General features: G+C 44.7%; 1 protein-coding gene across 6 annotated transcripts in view; it reads left to right on the top strand.

The window, feature by feature from the left end:
• The window catches only part of SYTL3 (synaptotagmin like 3), a 96,742-nt gene that overhangs the window by 39,903 nt on the left and 40,710 nt on the right, over positions 1-16,129 (top strand). For all 6 annotated transcript variants that reach the window (XM_042987442.1, XM_042987438.1, XM_042987439.1 and 3 more), the window contains one exon: positions 15,330-15,381. In XM_042987442.1, coding sequence (XP_042843376.1) covers positions 15,330-15,381 — 52 coding nt within the window. The remainder of the gene's footprint in view (positions 1-15,329; positions 15,382-16,129) is intronic.

Below are 16,129 nucleotides of genomic sequence, written 5' to 3' on the forward strand. Positions count from 1 at the left end.
ACCGTTTTTAACCACACAGTTCAGTGGCATTGAGTGCATTCGCCCTGCTGTCTAGCCGTCACTACCATCCATACTCAGAAATTTTTCATCTTCCCACGCTCTCCCCTTCCCTCACCTCCACAGAACCCCTGGGAACTTCTATTCTGCTTCCTACTTTCTGTCTCTTTCCATCTCTTTTATGGCCTAGCTTCAGAAAGCTCTCCCTGTCATTGCCGCTCTATCCTGTGGTGACACAGGTCTGCTCGATTCAGGGTGGAAGGGGACGGCACAGGGGGTGTCAGGAGGCAAGGGGCCTTGGAGCCCATCAGGAAGCAGGCTACTATAGCCCGTATTCCTTATCCTCGTCCTTATCCTAATCCTAATCTTAATCCACGCACCTGAGAATCATGCCTGACTCCCTCCCCGCATCCGGTCAGTCAGCAAATCCTGACATTTCTGCCTCCCCAGTCCTAGAATCTTCCCTGCTCCTCATTCCCACCTACAGTGTAGTAGCTCCTAGCTGGTCCCCATGACTCCACCTGCTTCCCCCACATTCCCTCCTCCCATTTTGTAAAGAGAGTTTTCTTTTCTCTTTAAAAATGAATTGTTCATCTGATCATAGAAGGGATGAATACTTATTGCAGAATATTTGGGAAATACAGAAGGGTGCACAGAAGGCAATAAAAATCCCACCGCTCAACAAGCCACTGTTAATTCCACACACACACATGCACACACATACTCTTCCAGTCTTCTTTCTGTGTGATGTTGTGCGTATGTGTGTGCATGTACAGACTTGATAATTTTTTAAACGAATATATGATCAGACTATATGTAGGTTTTACTCTGGCTTTTAGTGCTTGCTTCAGCAGCACATAGACTAAAATGTCGCTTTTAAAATTCAATTTAGCACATTTTCTTATGCTATTAAGACACTTCCTGACCACTGCATAAAATATATCAGATGGATGAATTATCTTTTATGCAACCTGTTCCTTCTTGTCAGTGAGTGTATCAAGGTATTCAAAATTTCATATTACAGATAACTCTGTGATGAACATCCTGTACTATCTTGGCATCTCTTTATTTCCTCTAGATAGATTCTTAGAAGAAGAATGAGTAATCAAATGTGTGAACACTTAAAAGGCTTTGATATGTTTTGCCCAATTGCCCCCTGGGAAGCGTGTGCTCATTTACACAACCTTGGCAGGGTACGTGAGCTGTCCTACCACACTCTGGCCCCGTTACCTCCTATCTCTTGAAACGTGACTTCAAATTACATTTGTTCTGAGTGTAAAAGTAATATATTTTCATTAAAAAAAGGAAGTGAAGAAAAGCATACCAAATAATGTTAAAAATACAATGACTTCACCCTGAAATGTTTTGTTAACATTTTGATATACATTATTTCTATTATTTGGTGAGGAAATGTATGTATGTTTGTGAGTGTATACACACATATATGTGTGTATATAGTTCTTTTTTTTTAATGTTTATTTTTGAGAGACAGAGAGACAGAACTCTAGTGGGGGAGGAGCAGAGAGAGAGAGGGAGACAGAATCCGAAGCAGGCTCCAGGCTCTGAGCTGTCAGCACAGAGCCCGATGCGGGGCTCAAACCCATAAACTGTGAGATCATGACCTGAGCTGAAGTTGGACACTTAACTGACTGAACCACCCAGGTGCCCCTGTGTGTGTATATAAATATACACATAAACGCACATAACTACACACATACATTTTTAAGAGTACTGAGATCAAACCATAAGAAATTGATGTTTTTAGGTAAAAATGATTAAATAAAGGCAATTTTGTATGAGCCAAGCTAATAGATTTACATAATTGGGATCAAATCATATATATGGTTTTATACTATTTCTTTACATAATAATTCACAAAGAACATTCTTCCATATCCTTAACTGTCATCAGCTATATAATTTCTGATAACCGCATCTCATTCCATCATTGGAATGTGACTTCATTTATTGAACCAAATCGCTATTGCACAGTGAGGGAATTTCCAGTTTTGCTGTTGCATTTTTGGAAGTTCATAGTATTAGTAAAATAAAAAAGTGCAGCAGAGTTCTTTGTAGGTAAATCTTTAGCACATCTCTGAATATTTCTAGAAAGAAAAGGATAAGGTGAAAGGTGGGGAACATCGCCTCCGGGAAGCGTGTGCCCTCCTCACCAGTAGGAATTATCCTGAAAAGCAAACACAACTTTGTCAGTTTGGCCAAACCACATTGGTAGTCTTAAGTGGCTTCCTGTGGTTTTCATCAAATTCATCTAATTACTCGCAGAGTTGAGTATTTCCCACCTGTGTGAACTTCTGCAGCTGTCCTTTCTGTATACGTTCAGGCTCTTAGCTCTTTTCTGTCAGCTACGCCCACAGTGTTATGTTTTTTGACATACGGAAGTCTTTTCTTGTGGGTATACAGTCAGATACCAAGAAGGTACCTACAGATGAAAAGTTAGGCGTCCGTTTCCTTTTTAGCATCCAGAAACCGTGAGCCAAATTTAATGTCCAATGGAAGTAATTCCAGCAATAATTATGCCCATTGTCACCCAATTTCTTTTTTATGTGCCTCTTTTAATGGTTCTATTAGATATGTGACGTTCATGGTAAATTCTCTCCAAATTTCCTCGAAAGTAGATAAGGTATAAGTAGTAATCCAATGAAGAATAATAGATATTGTAGCAGTTTCTTGTGCTACTTTCCCAACCCTTGTAAAGATTTAAAAGCAAGAAAAGATGAACTCCATTTTTTTTATTTTGCGGGTAGATGGTACAAAAAATATTTTAAATACTTTACTTAAATTTTTTTTCTGATTATAAACTGGCTTTTGTTCCCTGTCCAAGATTTCATAGTTTGATATTTAGCTTTACTGTCTGAAAATAGTTCCTTGTATGCCATAGTTGCGGTCCATCTGGGGTGCCTCAGAATGATCAAAACATACAGACTTCATGGCGTCTCCAGTGTTTCTGTAGGCAGCTACCCAGCCTTTTGGGTATTGTCACCTCCTGCCCCTCACCGTGGGGCATTTGACAATCTCTGCGTTGAAGGTTTTTACTGTGGCTTCTAGGAACTCTACTCCAGGATCAGCTCTGATCTGTTTCAAATTCAAATCTCCTGATGCTATGGGACCAGGGGAGACTCAACAGTGTGTATTTAACAAGTCCCCAAATAATCTTTTATGCATTTTAAGTTTGAAAGCCCCTGGCAAAGTAGCAAATATAATAAACAATTATGATGGACCTTTTCTAGATCACTAATAACTTAGAAAATGAACTGAAAACCCGATCTTATTTTTTTTTTTTTGGCATCTGCTAAGCTTATAGAGATAGCGCCCTCTTCTGGCTCCTTGCTGTGAATGCGTGTGTTTTTTTTTTAATTAAAAAAATTTTTTTTTTAAGTATGACATTTTCTTGCTTGATGTTTCAGTTTAAGAAGGGAAAGATGACAATACTAATACTATTAATACTAATATATTTCAAAGTTTAAGAATAGTTAAATGTTACCTATAAACAATCTGTTGTGACTTTCATTTTGTTGTTAGTAATGCAAAAATAAAATAATTTAGGAAGGCTGTACCTTAATATAGCCTCTGATGATGGTCTCACTTATATAACTAACCAAGACCATATTATGTTTCACTATCATGAAGGAAAAGAATTTTTATCACCCCCTCCTAGTAGTAACTGTGATTTAATTCTTCATGTGACTTTTTAGAGTTTTATTCTTCTACACGGGCAGCTCAGATATGGCCCATCTGATTGCAGGGCTATGAGAACAGCTGTCAGGACTGGCTGTGTGCGGTTGGAAAACTTGGGCCCGTGGATTAAAAGAAGTAGGTATGAGTAAATAGGGGTGACTCTATTGCAAAACTCTGCCTTTATGGCCTCTTTGTTATTTGGCTCAGGAAAGACCTTTGACCTGTGCAATTCAGCAAGTGGGGTCTGCAAGGATGATTCAATAAAGCTTCCTAGAGGTTGCAGACCAAGTGCCTAGTTCATATGCTTATGTTCACAAGAGGGTGTCTTTATGAAATCAGGTTTATTTACCAGATACATAATTTTGTATATGCTTTTGTCTTCTTTTAAAGAGGATGTGGTGTCTTACTCTCTCGAATATTTCTTTCTCACTGCTCTCCTTAAGAGGAAAGATGAAACGAACACAAGCCCACAATGGGCAGTGTGTGTCCTAGAAGTGATTTTCCCAGCTGATCGGATTGCTTGTCACGTCCCTGACAGATTTTCAGACCAGTTCTTCTAAATTAGTTAGAACAGAGACTGTCAAGTCAGATTGGATGATTACCGTATGAAGTAACGCCTTGGCCTTCAAACCTTTTGTTCTGACCCAGTGTTTCTAGGTAATAGTCTTCTGGAGACAGGTTCTTGAGTTTAGTCATCTTTGATTTCATGACGCCTTTGGCTTTGTTCAGAGGAGCAATTCAAAAATGGAAGTGCTTACATTGTCCAAGGTGCTTTGAATACATCAAGTCAACCCAGATTTTTTTTTCTTTATTATATCTCAGATATCTCCCCAGGCCACTAGAGTATTCCTGCTGGTTTCTGGGTGCCAGATTTCCTACCAGGATTATTTTTGTGTCTCTGCCTCTGCCACTGTCCTTTGTGCCCTGTCTACTGCCCCTTGATGATGAGGCCACCCTAGGCAGTTTACATATTTGGTCCCGAATTGTCATGACTACCTCCCTATCTCCTTTTGGGTTTTGATCCATTGCTTTTAACATGAAGGGGAAACCATGATTAAATGGGCTAGTTATTAGGCTAGCAGTATTTTAGTTTGCTCAATACTCCCCGCTCCACTGGGGGTCAGCAAACTATAGCACGTAGACCAAATGTAGCCCACCATCTGTTTATGTAAAGTTTTATTGGAACACAGCCATGCTCACTCCTTTCTGTCTGTGGCCAGCTTTGCAATACAATGGTTGAGGTTACAACAGGGATCCTATGGCTGGCAAAGCCTATACTTTTTTAACCTGACCCTTTGCAGAAAGTTTGCCTCCCTCTGCTCTACATGATAGGCTGATGATGCTACCGCATTTTGGTGACCATCATTATTTTCCTGTTTATGAACAGAATGAGAAACAAAAGTGAGGGGTGCCTGGGTGGCCCAGTTGATTGAGCATCCAATTTCGGTTCAGGTCACTGTCTCACAGTTCATGGGTTTGAGCCTTGCATCGGGCTTTGAGCTGACCATGTGGACAGTGAGGAGCCCACTTTGGACTCTGTGTCTCCCTCTCTCTCTGCCCTTCCCCCTTTTTCTCTCTCTCTCTCTCAAAAATAAATAAATATTAAAAAAAAAAAAAGAAACCAAGGTGATATCACTGAACTGAATAAGATTTCTGAATTAAGAATTCATGTGTTCATATGTTTAGACCAAATTATCGATCAGGGTAGTTTGTAGGGAGCACCCTGACAATGGGACATTGAGCTATCTCCTTATATGAATACATCTTTGGAAAGAACAGACACATACATACTTAACTAAGAAAATCATTTTCTATTTAAGAACTGCATGTTCATTGTTTTATTGCAGTAAAATAGACATAAAATTTACCACTGTCACCATTTTTAGGTGCAGAATTCAGCATTAAGCACGTTCACAGTTTTGTGCAACCAACACCACCATCTGACTCCAGGGCTTTTTCATGTTGCAAAACCCAAACTCTCTTTCCCATTAAACACAAACCGTCCATTCCGCCCTCCCAACCAGCTCCCCGTGACCACCATTCTGCCTTCTGGTTCTATGAATTGACAATGCTAGTTACCTCATGTAAATGGAATCAGTATATTTGTCCTCTTGTGTCTTTCTTACTTACCATGACGTCTTCAAGGTCCATCCATGTTGTAGCATGTGTCAGACTTTTACTCCTTTTTAAGACCAAACAAAATTCCATTGGTTATATATACTGCATTTTGTCTACCATTCATCCCAGTGGGCATTTGGCTTGCTTCTACGTTTTGGCGATCGGGAACAGTGCTTGCTATGAACATGGGTGCGCAAATACCTGTTCAAGTTCCTGTTTTCCCTTCTTTTGTGTTTATACCCAGACGTGGTATTACTGGATCAAACAGTAATTCTATGTTTCAGTTCTTGAGGGACCACCATACTATTTTCCACAGCAGCTGCGCCATTTTATGCTCCCACTAGCAGTGCCCAAAGTTCCGGTTTCTCCATATCCTTCTTGTGATTCTCTTTCTTTCTCTCTTTCCTTCATAATAGCCATTCTGACGGGCATGAGGTGGTATTCCATTGTGTATTTCTTTAAGTCATTCCCTCAGTATGTATTACGTATCTTCTAGCCTGACATTTATTCCATTCTGCGTATGGATTTTTTGGATAGTTGATAGATGTATATATTGCAAAAAAAATGTATCACAATAAGGTTTGATAACACATCTTTTCATCTCCCACAATTACCATTTGCCATTGTTGTTATGGTGAGAACATTAACACTGCTCTCACAGCAACTTTGAAGTCACAACACAGTCCTATTCACTGTAGTCGCCATGGTGACTATATACTAGATTCCCAGAACTTACCTTATAACTGAAAGTTTGTACCCTTTAACCAATATCTCCCCATTTACCCTGCCCCCCGCCCCTGACGACCACCATTCTACTCTCTGTCCTGAGTTTCATGTTTTTAGATTCCACATATAAGTGACATCATATAGTATTGATCTTTTTCTGTCAGACTTATTCACTTAGCATAATGCCTTCAAGGTCTATCCATGTTGTTACAAATGGCAGGATTTCTTCATTTTTTTTTTAGAAAAAAATATTTATTTTGAGAGAGGGGGACCGTGTGAGCAGGGAAGAGGGAGAGAGAGGGGGAGAGGGAAAGTCCCAAGCAGGCTCTGTGCCATCAGCATCGAGCCAGATGTGGGGCTTGAACTCATGAACCATGAGACCAGGACCTGAGCCAATATCAAGAGCTGGTTGCTTAACCGACTGAGCCACCCACGCGCCCCAGGATTTCTTCCTTCTTATGGTTGAAAATATTCTGTTTTAATATATCCCACATTTTCTTTAACTGTTCATCAGTTGAAGGACACTTAAGTTGTTTCTATGTCTTGGCTGTTGTGAACAATGTTGCAGTGAATGAAGTGTAAATGTCTGTTCAGTAGTGATTTCATATCCTTTGGATATATACCCAGTGTGGGATTGCTAGGTCATATCGTAGTTCCGTTTTTAATTTTTCTGAGACACTTCTGCGCTATTTTCCATAGTGGCTGCATTGTTGTGTTTTGATTTGCATTTCCCTAATGATGAGTGATGTTGAACATCTTTTCATTTTCATGTACGCATTGGCCATTTGTGTATTTTCTTGACTATTGAAGTCCTGTGCCCATTTTAAAAATTGGATCATTTTGTTTGTTTCTTTTTAAAAAAAATAATTATTTATTTTGAAAGAGAGTGCACATAAGCAGGGGAGGGGCAGAGAGAGAGGGGAGGGAGGGAGGGAGGGAGGGACGGGGAGAGAGAGAGAGAAGGAGAGAGAGAGAGAATCCCAAGTAGGCTCTATGGTATCAGCATAGAGCCCACCTCGGGGCTTGATCCCAAGAACCGTGAGATCATGACCTGAGCTGAGATCAAGAGCCCGCTTAACCGACTAAGCCACCCAAGTGCCCCTGTTTGTTTCCTGAAAAGGAAGAAGAAAGTTAGAAGACTCATGCTTCCCAATTTCAAAACTTACTACAAAGCTGCAGTGATCCAAACAATGTGACACTGGCATAAGGACAAGCAGAGAACAGTGGAATAGAATAGCCTAGAAAACCCAGAGAAAAACTCTTGCATACGTGGTCAAATAACTTTCAACAATGCCAATATCGTTCAAGGCAGAAGGGCCAGGCTTTAATAAATGGTGCTGGGAAAACTGGATACTCACATGTAAAAGAACAAAGTTGGATCCCTACCTAACACAGTACAAATGGACAACAGACCTAAAACTATAAAGGTCGTAAAAGAAAAATATAGGGGCTTCTGGGTGGCTCAGTTGGCTAAGCATCCGACTTCAGCTCAGGTCACAATCTCACGGTTCATGAGTTCGAGCCCCGCGTCTGGCTCTGTGCTGACAGCTCAGAGCCTGGAGCTTGCTTCAGATTCTATCTCCCTCTCTCTCTGCCCCTCCCCCTTCATGCTCTGTCTCTCTCTCTCCAAAATAAATAAACATTTAAAAAAAGAAGAAGAAGAAAAAATATAGAGGGAAAGATGCCATTGGCTTTGACAATGATTTGTTTAGATGGCCCAGGCAACAGAAAAAAAAAAAGGACTAATGGGACTACATCCTGATGAAAAACTTGTGCATCAAAGGACACCGTAAAGAGAGTAAGAAGGCAACCCACAGAATGGGAGAAAGTATTTGCAAAATCACATATCTGATAAAGGATTAATACCCAAATTCTTTAGAATAGAGAACTCCTGAAACCTACATTCCATTTTTAGAGAAAATCAAGAGACCCAGGAAGGCAGTCCATACTCTAGTCCCCACGTCCTCAAACCGAGGCCAGTTACTACCAACCTGAAGTGTATCTTTGGGGAAGAGTTACTGCCCAGCGCTTGGTGATTATTGTTAACATGAAAGCCATCCAGGATTTCTGCCGACAGAATATAGGGAGCTTAAGTAAGGAGCAAAAATTATTTTCCTCTCTTGCAACTAAGCAGAAGAGTAATGTCTAGTGGCAGAAGGATACTGGATGAGAGATATTTTCTGCCAACAGGGTCATAAATCTACTGTTATTAATTTTTGTTCCCCTGGAGGCATTAGTTGCTGATTCACAGTTGTACACTTCATCTTCTTTCATATTGGGCTAGTGGCTTGGCCCCAGTGCTATTTAAACTCAAAGCTTCTCTAAGGACTAAAATATATTTAAAAATTTTTCTGGAATCCACCTCCAAAATCATTTATGACAGGATATCGTGATTCTTTATATGCTGAGGGGTTTATAGGTCAAGTTTTTTGAGACATTTTCCATTTTGCATATGTGAGCCAAAAATTGGTTTAAAACTTTATTGTTCTAGGCACTTTCTTTCCTACTAAAGAAAAAAAGTCCTAAAACACGCTGTGATTGTGCAATACCCCCTCCAACCTTTGGGCTTATTCACCTTTTCTAAAATTTAGAGGATACTCGAGCTCCAGTGTGGACCGACCATCAGGCCTGTCACATACAGTTGTACAGGTTGAATGCCGTACTAGGGAGCCACCACTAAAGGGGTACAGTTCACGACAACCAAAAATCGTGTGCTTATTGTGATGACTTTTCTGGAAGAATCAGCACGATGCGTTGTTCTAACAAAATCCGTATATTACGACCAATTCCTAAGGGTAGACCAAAGTGTCTTGAGGAAGGGGCACATTTGCATTGTTCCCAGGATGGCTCCACATGGGATAGCCCCGCCTGCCTTTTGCTTTGCGTCATACCTGGAATTCAGGCTGTGGGTTCCTACATAGGGCGCTGCTCCCCTCTGTGGGCACCAACAGAGAGGTGGTTGTGGGCCAGGCCATCCTTCCACTTGACGGTCTGTTAGCTCTACAGCTGGATCCCACATGGCTGTCTGGGTGTGTATAACTGTTCTAACAAAGGGCTGCTGTGGGGCCTTACAGTGTAGCAGGAGAAGTTAGGGGTGATGTCTTGCAAGAAGAATAACCCACACAGATCCCGCAGTTGAGGACGGGAGGCCACTTGGCCACCACGACAGCGTGATTTGCCGGGCTGGCTGAATTGCACTGGGACATTACAGAGAGTCTGCTCCGCGCCCTCTTTGCTGTGAACATGTCACCCAAGCGGGAAGAGTGTTGGGGTAGCGGGGCATGGCACCTGCCGCAGGGCCTGGGGTCCAGGGTGCTGGTAGGCTGGCGGCTAGTGTGCTTGACCGGCATGACGATGGAGCCCAGCCAGGAGGGACATCCGTTCTATGGGAGTTTCTGTGAGCACGTGAAATTGGGTGCCGTACCTGTATTTATTTTTTCTTTTTTAAAGTTTATATTGAGAGAGAGTGTGTGTGTGTGTGGGGGGGGGGTGCACACGCACAAGTGGAAGAGGGCACAGAGAAAGGAAGAGAGAGAGAATCCGAAGCAGCTGTCAGTGCAGCACAGAGCCCCACGTGGGGCTCAAATTCATGAATCGTGAGATCACGACGTGTGAGATGAAGAGTCAGACGCTCAACCAACTGGGCCACCCAGGCGCCCCTTGCATCGAGAAGTAGTGCAGAGATGGCAGGTGATTTGTCGTAGGCACGCTTGTGCCAGCTGCAGACCTGGATTTTGCTCCAGAAACCTCGCCCGTGTTCTGTAGCTTGAATGGACCCTTCCAGCACCATATGCTCTTACTTGTGAGCAGAGCTGCATCCTCCTTATCCTTGTCCCCGTAAAAGTGCCCCTGTGGATTCTACACGATGAGTGTGAATGAGCGGATGAGTTACACGTAAGCTGAGCTGTGAAAACACGATGACCGTCTTTTCACGTGTATTTGGTCGTATGGCTCAAACGAGGAGGTAACGCTTCTTGGTAAAATAGTGCTGGTTGCCGTTGTATTTATAGACACCCCTCCCCACCCCCGCATGACAAACCCTTTGCTGATGCCGGTGACACCAAGATGCATAAGATGGGACCCGTGTCCTCAAAGAGTCCACCGTCCAGTCGGGGAGACCGACACAGAGGTGCACCATCACAGCGCAGGCGGCAATGTTAATGAAGTGTGCAGGGCAAGCATGAAGAGGCCAGCCTGGTGAGGACAGGCACCGGATCCCGGGGAATAATCCCCTGGCAGGGGCAGAGAGCCACGTGAGCCAGGAACACGGGAGAAGCACAGTCTAGTGAGGCACCGGCATCTGGGAAATCCACCTTCACCAGGACCCACGAAGGGGACGGGTGATCCATACGGCAGAGGGTGATCCTGGGAGGCAGGAGGGACTGAATCCCAAAGGACCTCTGAGCTAGAACAAAGCTAGAATGTGTTGCTGGCTCACTGTTCTGGGGGCTGGGAGTCCAAAGTCAAGGTGTCACATTGTTGTCTTCTCTGTGTGCATGTCTCTCTCTGTGACTAAATTTTTCTTTTTTTTTAAATAAAGTTTGTTCATTTATTTTGAGAGAGAGAGAGAGTGAGGGACAGCATGGTGGGGGGGGGGGGGTGGTGCAGAGAGCAAGGGAGAGAGAGAATCCCAAGCAGGCTCCATGCCGTCAGCGCAGAGCCTGATGTGGGGCTTGAATTCACCAACCGTGAGATCATGACCTGAGGTGAAATCAAGAGTCGGACTGAGCCCCCCAGGAGTCCCCCATTTTCCCCTTGTTTATAAGGACACCAGTCATGTTGGATTAGGCCCATCTTAATGACCTCACCTTAGCTTGATCTGCAAAGACTCTATCTCCAAATAAGGTCACAGTGGCAGGTGCTAAGGGTTGGATTCAGCATGTCTTTTCAGGGGGTACAACTCAGCCCAGAGCAGCCTTGGATGCGGTGGAGGAAGTTCATTGGCTGTCAGATCCACACGGGGCGCTGCACGCAAAGGACAGCACCTCCCCCTCTGGAGGGTGTGTTGGAGGGGGAGGGGGCAGGGCTAGGACCCAAGGGGGAGCCGAGGGGGGGCATGGAGGGCGCTGTTGGCACGCACACTGCCAGGCCCGTGCCTCCCCTCAGGGCCCTCACACCCAAGGCCGGATGTCCCAACCCACGTGCACCAGCTTTGTTTCTTGACTTAAGCAGGGTAAGATACACAGGACAAATAGAAAGCATTTCTAAAGTAAGAAATCTCACCCGGCCCCTGGGGGGCTCGGTGGGTTAAGCGTCTGACTCTTGATTTCAGCTCAGGTCAGGGATCTCATGGTTTGTGGGATCGAGCCTTGCATCAGGCTCTACACTGACAGTGTGGAGCCTTCTTGGGATTCCCTCTCTCTCTCTCTCTCTCTCTCTCTCTCTCTCTTTCTCTCTCTCTCTCTCCCTCCCCCTCCCCCGACTCGCAGACTCGAGGTTTCTCTCTCAAAAGAAATAAATTCTCTCTCTTAAACATAAATAAATAGGGGTGCCTGGGTGGCTCAGTCTGCTAAGTGTCAGATCTTTGGCTCAGGTCATGATCTCACATTCAAGGGTTCAAGCCCTGCCTCAGGCTCTTTGCTGCTGCTTGCTTCACATTCTGTGTCTCCTTCTCTCTCTGCCCCTCCTCCGCTCACACTCTTTCTCACTCTCTCAAAAATAAATAAATGTAAAAGTAAATAAATAAGTAAATATTAACAAACAGTAGATAGTGCTTCTTTTTAAAAAAAATTTTTTTTTAACATTTATTTATTTTTGAGACAGAGCATGAACAGGGGAGGGGCAGAGAGAGAGAGGGAGACACAGAATCAGAAGCAGGCTCCAGGCTCTGAGCCATCAGCCCAGAGCCCGACGCGGGGCTCGAACTCACGGACCGCGAGATCGTGACCCGAGCTGAAGTCGGACGCTTAACCGACTGAGCCACCCAGGCGCCCCTAGATAGTGCTTCTTAAGGAAGCCCCTGGTAAGAAACAACTGAAGGATGGGAGAGGAAATAAAATGGACATACACCGTGAACGGGACACAGCCCCAGGGCAGCGCTTCCCAAACTCCAGTGAACGGACTTCGGGGATGGGCCTAGGGCTCTGCATTGCCGACAAGCTTCCGGCTGTGATGCGGCGGGCCGCACTGCCCACACCTGGGGTAGCTAGGACATGGGGTGCAGCAGGTCTCAAGGGCCAAGCCTGTCCCTCTGTCTGTGTCTGTATGTCCTGTGAGCGAAGAATGAGTTTTACATTTTTGAATGGCCAGAAGAATGTTTGTATCACGTTAGAAAAAAAACATGAAATTCAAATTTCAGTGTCCATCATATCTTATCACAGCCCACTCTTTCGTATTGTGTCTGGCTGCTGTCACAGGGGCAGAGGACAGAGCCTGCACGGAACCTGGAATACTTACTTGGTCCTTACAGAAAGGGTTTGCCGAGCCCATGGCGTGGCCGGCCAGGCCCGATGAGGCCAGCAGGGGGCAGCAGAGAGCCGTTTGTGGCCAGGCCTTCCCTGGGACCTGGGGAGGGGTATTTGGAAATGCGGTGTAGGGGGACTAAACTGAAGCTAAGGATGGAGCTCAGGGCACTAGGAGATGAGGTGGGAGTAAGTAGACAACGTCTGGGGAAGCAGGGCTGAAAGAAGTAATAAGAAGAGATGCTGCTGGGGCTGGCAGGCGAGGTGGGCCCAGAGCAGGTGTGGAGGCCCAGGGATGCCGCGTGGGGCTCGGACTTGGGGCGACAGCAATACGGAGTCACTGCAGCGCTTTAGGCGGTGGAAGGACAGCACTGTTTGGGGGGCGGGGAGACTGTAACTCTGGTGCCATGGGGACGCTGTCACAACAATCTGGGGACAAGATGTTGAGGGTCTGCTGAGGGCGGGCAGCCGGGAAAGGAGCCAGCAGCCAGAGTGAGCGAACCAGCCAACCCACAAGAGGGCTCAGAACTCTCTCTTGGGTTCTGCGTCTTTACCAGGACACCGTGGGTAAACAGCATCACTAACTTTTCTCTTTCTTTGCCTTGTTTTTCTCCGCTTTCATGACAACCGACCGACCGTGTTGCAGTTGGGGTGGTTCTCTTTTCCTTCTGGCCGCGCTCTTTTCTTTCCAGTGGCTCCTGCAGATGTGGGATTTCATCCATTACTAGCGCAGCTCTCAGCCTTTGGGGGCCGCCTTTCTGTTCTGCCTTGGAGGAGCATTTCTTTATTATTATTTTTTTAATATTTATTTTTGAGAGAGCGTAAGAGGGGGAGGGGCAGAGCGAGGGGACAGACAATCCAAAGCGGGCTCTGCGCTGACAGCAGACAGCCCAATGTGGGGCTCAAACTCACAAACTGCGAGATCACGACCTGAGCCGAAGTTGTAAGCTCAACCGACTGAGCCACCCGGATACCCCCAGAAGCGTTTCTTAACGGGGGATGGGGAGGGCTCACAGACTCCTTTTAGAATCTGGTGAACACCGTCCTGAACCTCCCCCCAAATGTACACAAACAGGGAGACCCAAAGTCTGACCTATGATGCCAGGGCTCATGCACTCCCTGAGGCCAGCTCCCGTTAAGGGCCCCTGCCCTGGGGGCTGCAAGGCTTAGGGTCAGCTAGGCGCCAGCTGCCTCCTGGCTTTAAGGTTTGGGGCTCGACATCAGAGATGCTTGCCTTCTCCCTCCCAAGCTCCTCCCTGCCCTTCTCCATGTCTTACGGAGATGATGTGGGTACGTAAGCCTTTCTTTGGAATGGATTAAAACTTTCAGACACACAACACAGGAGCTAGACAGACCTCCTAGGATGCCAGGTCCGGTGGTTCTCAGCTGTGTGTTGAGCAGCGTGAAGCCCAATGGGGAACGTCCCTGAGCAAGAGAATCTGCTAGAAGGCTTCCCAGCTGGGCAGACTAACCTCTTCCTATGCATTGGGCCAGGAAACATTGTGTTCACAGAACTATGAACATGTAGAGTTCTATTTTTGGGGACGTAATACATCATAAAATCCCCTTTATTTGAAACAAAAAGAGTACTATATCAGATGCAGTCTTATTTAGGAAATTATTAGCCTCCATAACTAGAAATAAGCAGATTACATTTTTTAACAGATTAATTTAATCTCCATAACAAGGAATGTTTAGAGGAATATAGTCATTCAATTATGAAATGTTTCCAACGGACAAATGGAAGCTTGGAAGCTTAGGACTACTTTTCAAATTTTCCAGATTTAGAAAATCTAACCCAACGTCAACTTTTAATAAAAGCAGCCTTTCCTAGCAATTGTGGTCTCTTAGCGTGGGTGTATGTGCATGTTTTTAACAACAGCTTTAGCAGAATGTAGTTTATAGAACATACACTTCATTTGTTTTAAGTCCATATTTTTTTTTAGTCAATTTATTGATGTGACCATCACCACAATAGAAGTTTAGAGCCTTTTTTTTTGTTTTTAAGTTTATTTATTTATTTTTGAGGGAGAGAGAGAGAGAGAGAGAGAGAGAGAGAGAGAGAGAGTGCAAGCAGGAGAGGGGCAGACAGAGAGAGGGAGACATAGAACCCGAAGCAGGCTCCAGGCTCTGAGCTGTCAGCTCAGAGTCTGACGCGGGGCTCAAACCCACGAACGGTGAGATCGTGACCTGAGCTGAAGTCGGACGCTTAACTGACTGTGCCACCCAGGCGCCCCCTAGGGCCTTTCTGTCACCCCCAAGATGGTTTTTTACTTTTTAATTGCAAGAAGTGGCATTAGAAAAATAAGAATTCTAATCGATTACTTTCTGTGTTTGCCTCCCCAAGGTTGTCTTCTTACTAATGAGTGACCTTTCCTGGTATCTCTTCCAGGCAAACACGACAGAGCTGGAGCAAAGCTCTTGCAATCTTATCAGGAACTGAGGTGAGTGCTACACCAGGCCAGACCGTCCTGGCCCCTCCAGGCCTGGAGCACCAAGGACTCACTGAAAGAACTTCTAGATCTCTTGACTTTCAGACCTGGCTGCTTTGGAATGTGACTTTTTTTTTTTTTTTTTTTTTTTTTTTTTTAATGATAGAGTGCCTGGAAAAGATTTAAACAGAGATATTTCCAGATTCTTATGAAAAGCCTTCTTAGCAGCTCGCAGAGCATTTTCTCACGACAGGTTTTATTGCTTACATTCTTCCGAAACGTTGTCAGGAAACGAAATATTATTTTTGATGGCATCTTAAATGAAACTCTAAACCGAGCGTTTGTTTTACGAATCACTCCTGTCTCCAACATCACGCCCAGTGCCTGACGCCTCAGACATCTGCGCAATCCAATGGAAATGGAAGTGCAGACTGCGAGATGCTAACTTCTTGATGCACATCCTAAACACCCAGCGTTCTTGAAGCTGGCAACAATTCACACACCTGATTGCACCGAATTTATTGAAGTGTTGCTGAAAGCTTCCCACCAGCAGCTTTTTTTTTTTTTTTTTTTTTTTTGGCCCATAATGAGATTTTCCAATCTTGGGACCTCTTCATTTCTTTTACTCCCCCATCACAAACTTCTTATTCCTCTCATGCTTGATTTAATGATTTATGACATCCACGGAATTTTGGGCACTTCTGCTGGCGCGGTTTGGGCCGAGAGAACGCGCACGTCCGTATCGGACACGTGCGTGGAG

This window comes from Panthera tigris, chromosome B2, assembly GCF_018350195.1.
Source record: "Panthera tigris isolate Pti1 chromosome B2, P.tigris_Pti1_mat1.1, whole genome shotgun sequence".
Taxonomy (NCBI): Eukaryota; Metazoa; Chordata; class Mammalia; order Carnivora; family Felidae; genus Panthera; species Panthera tigris.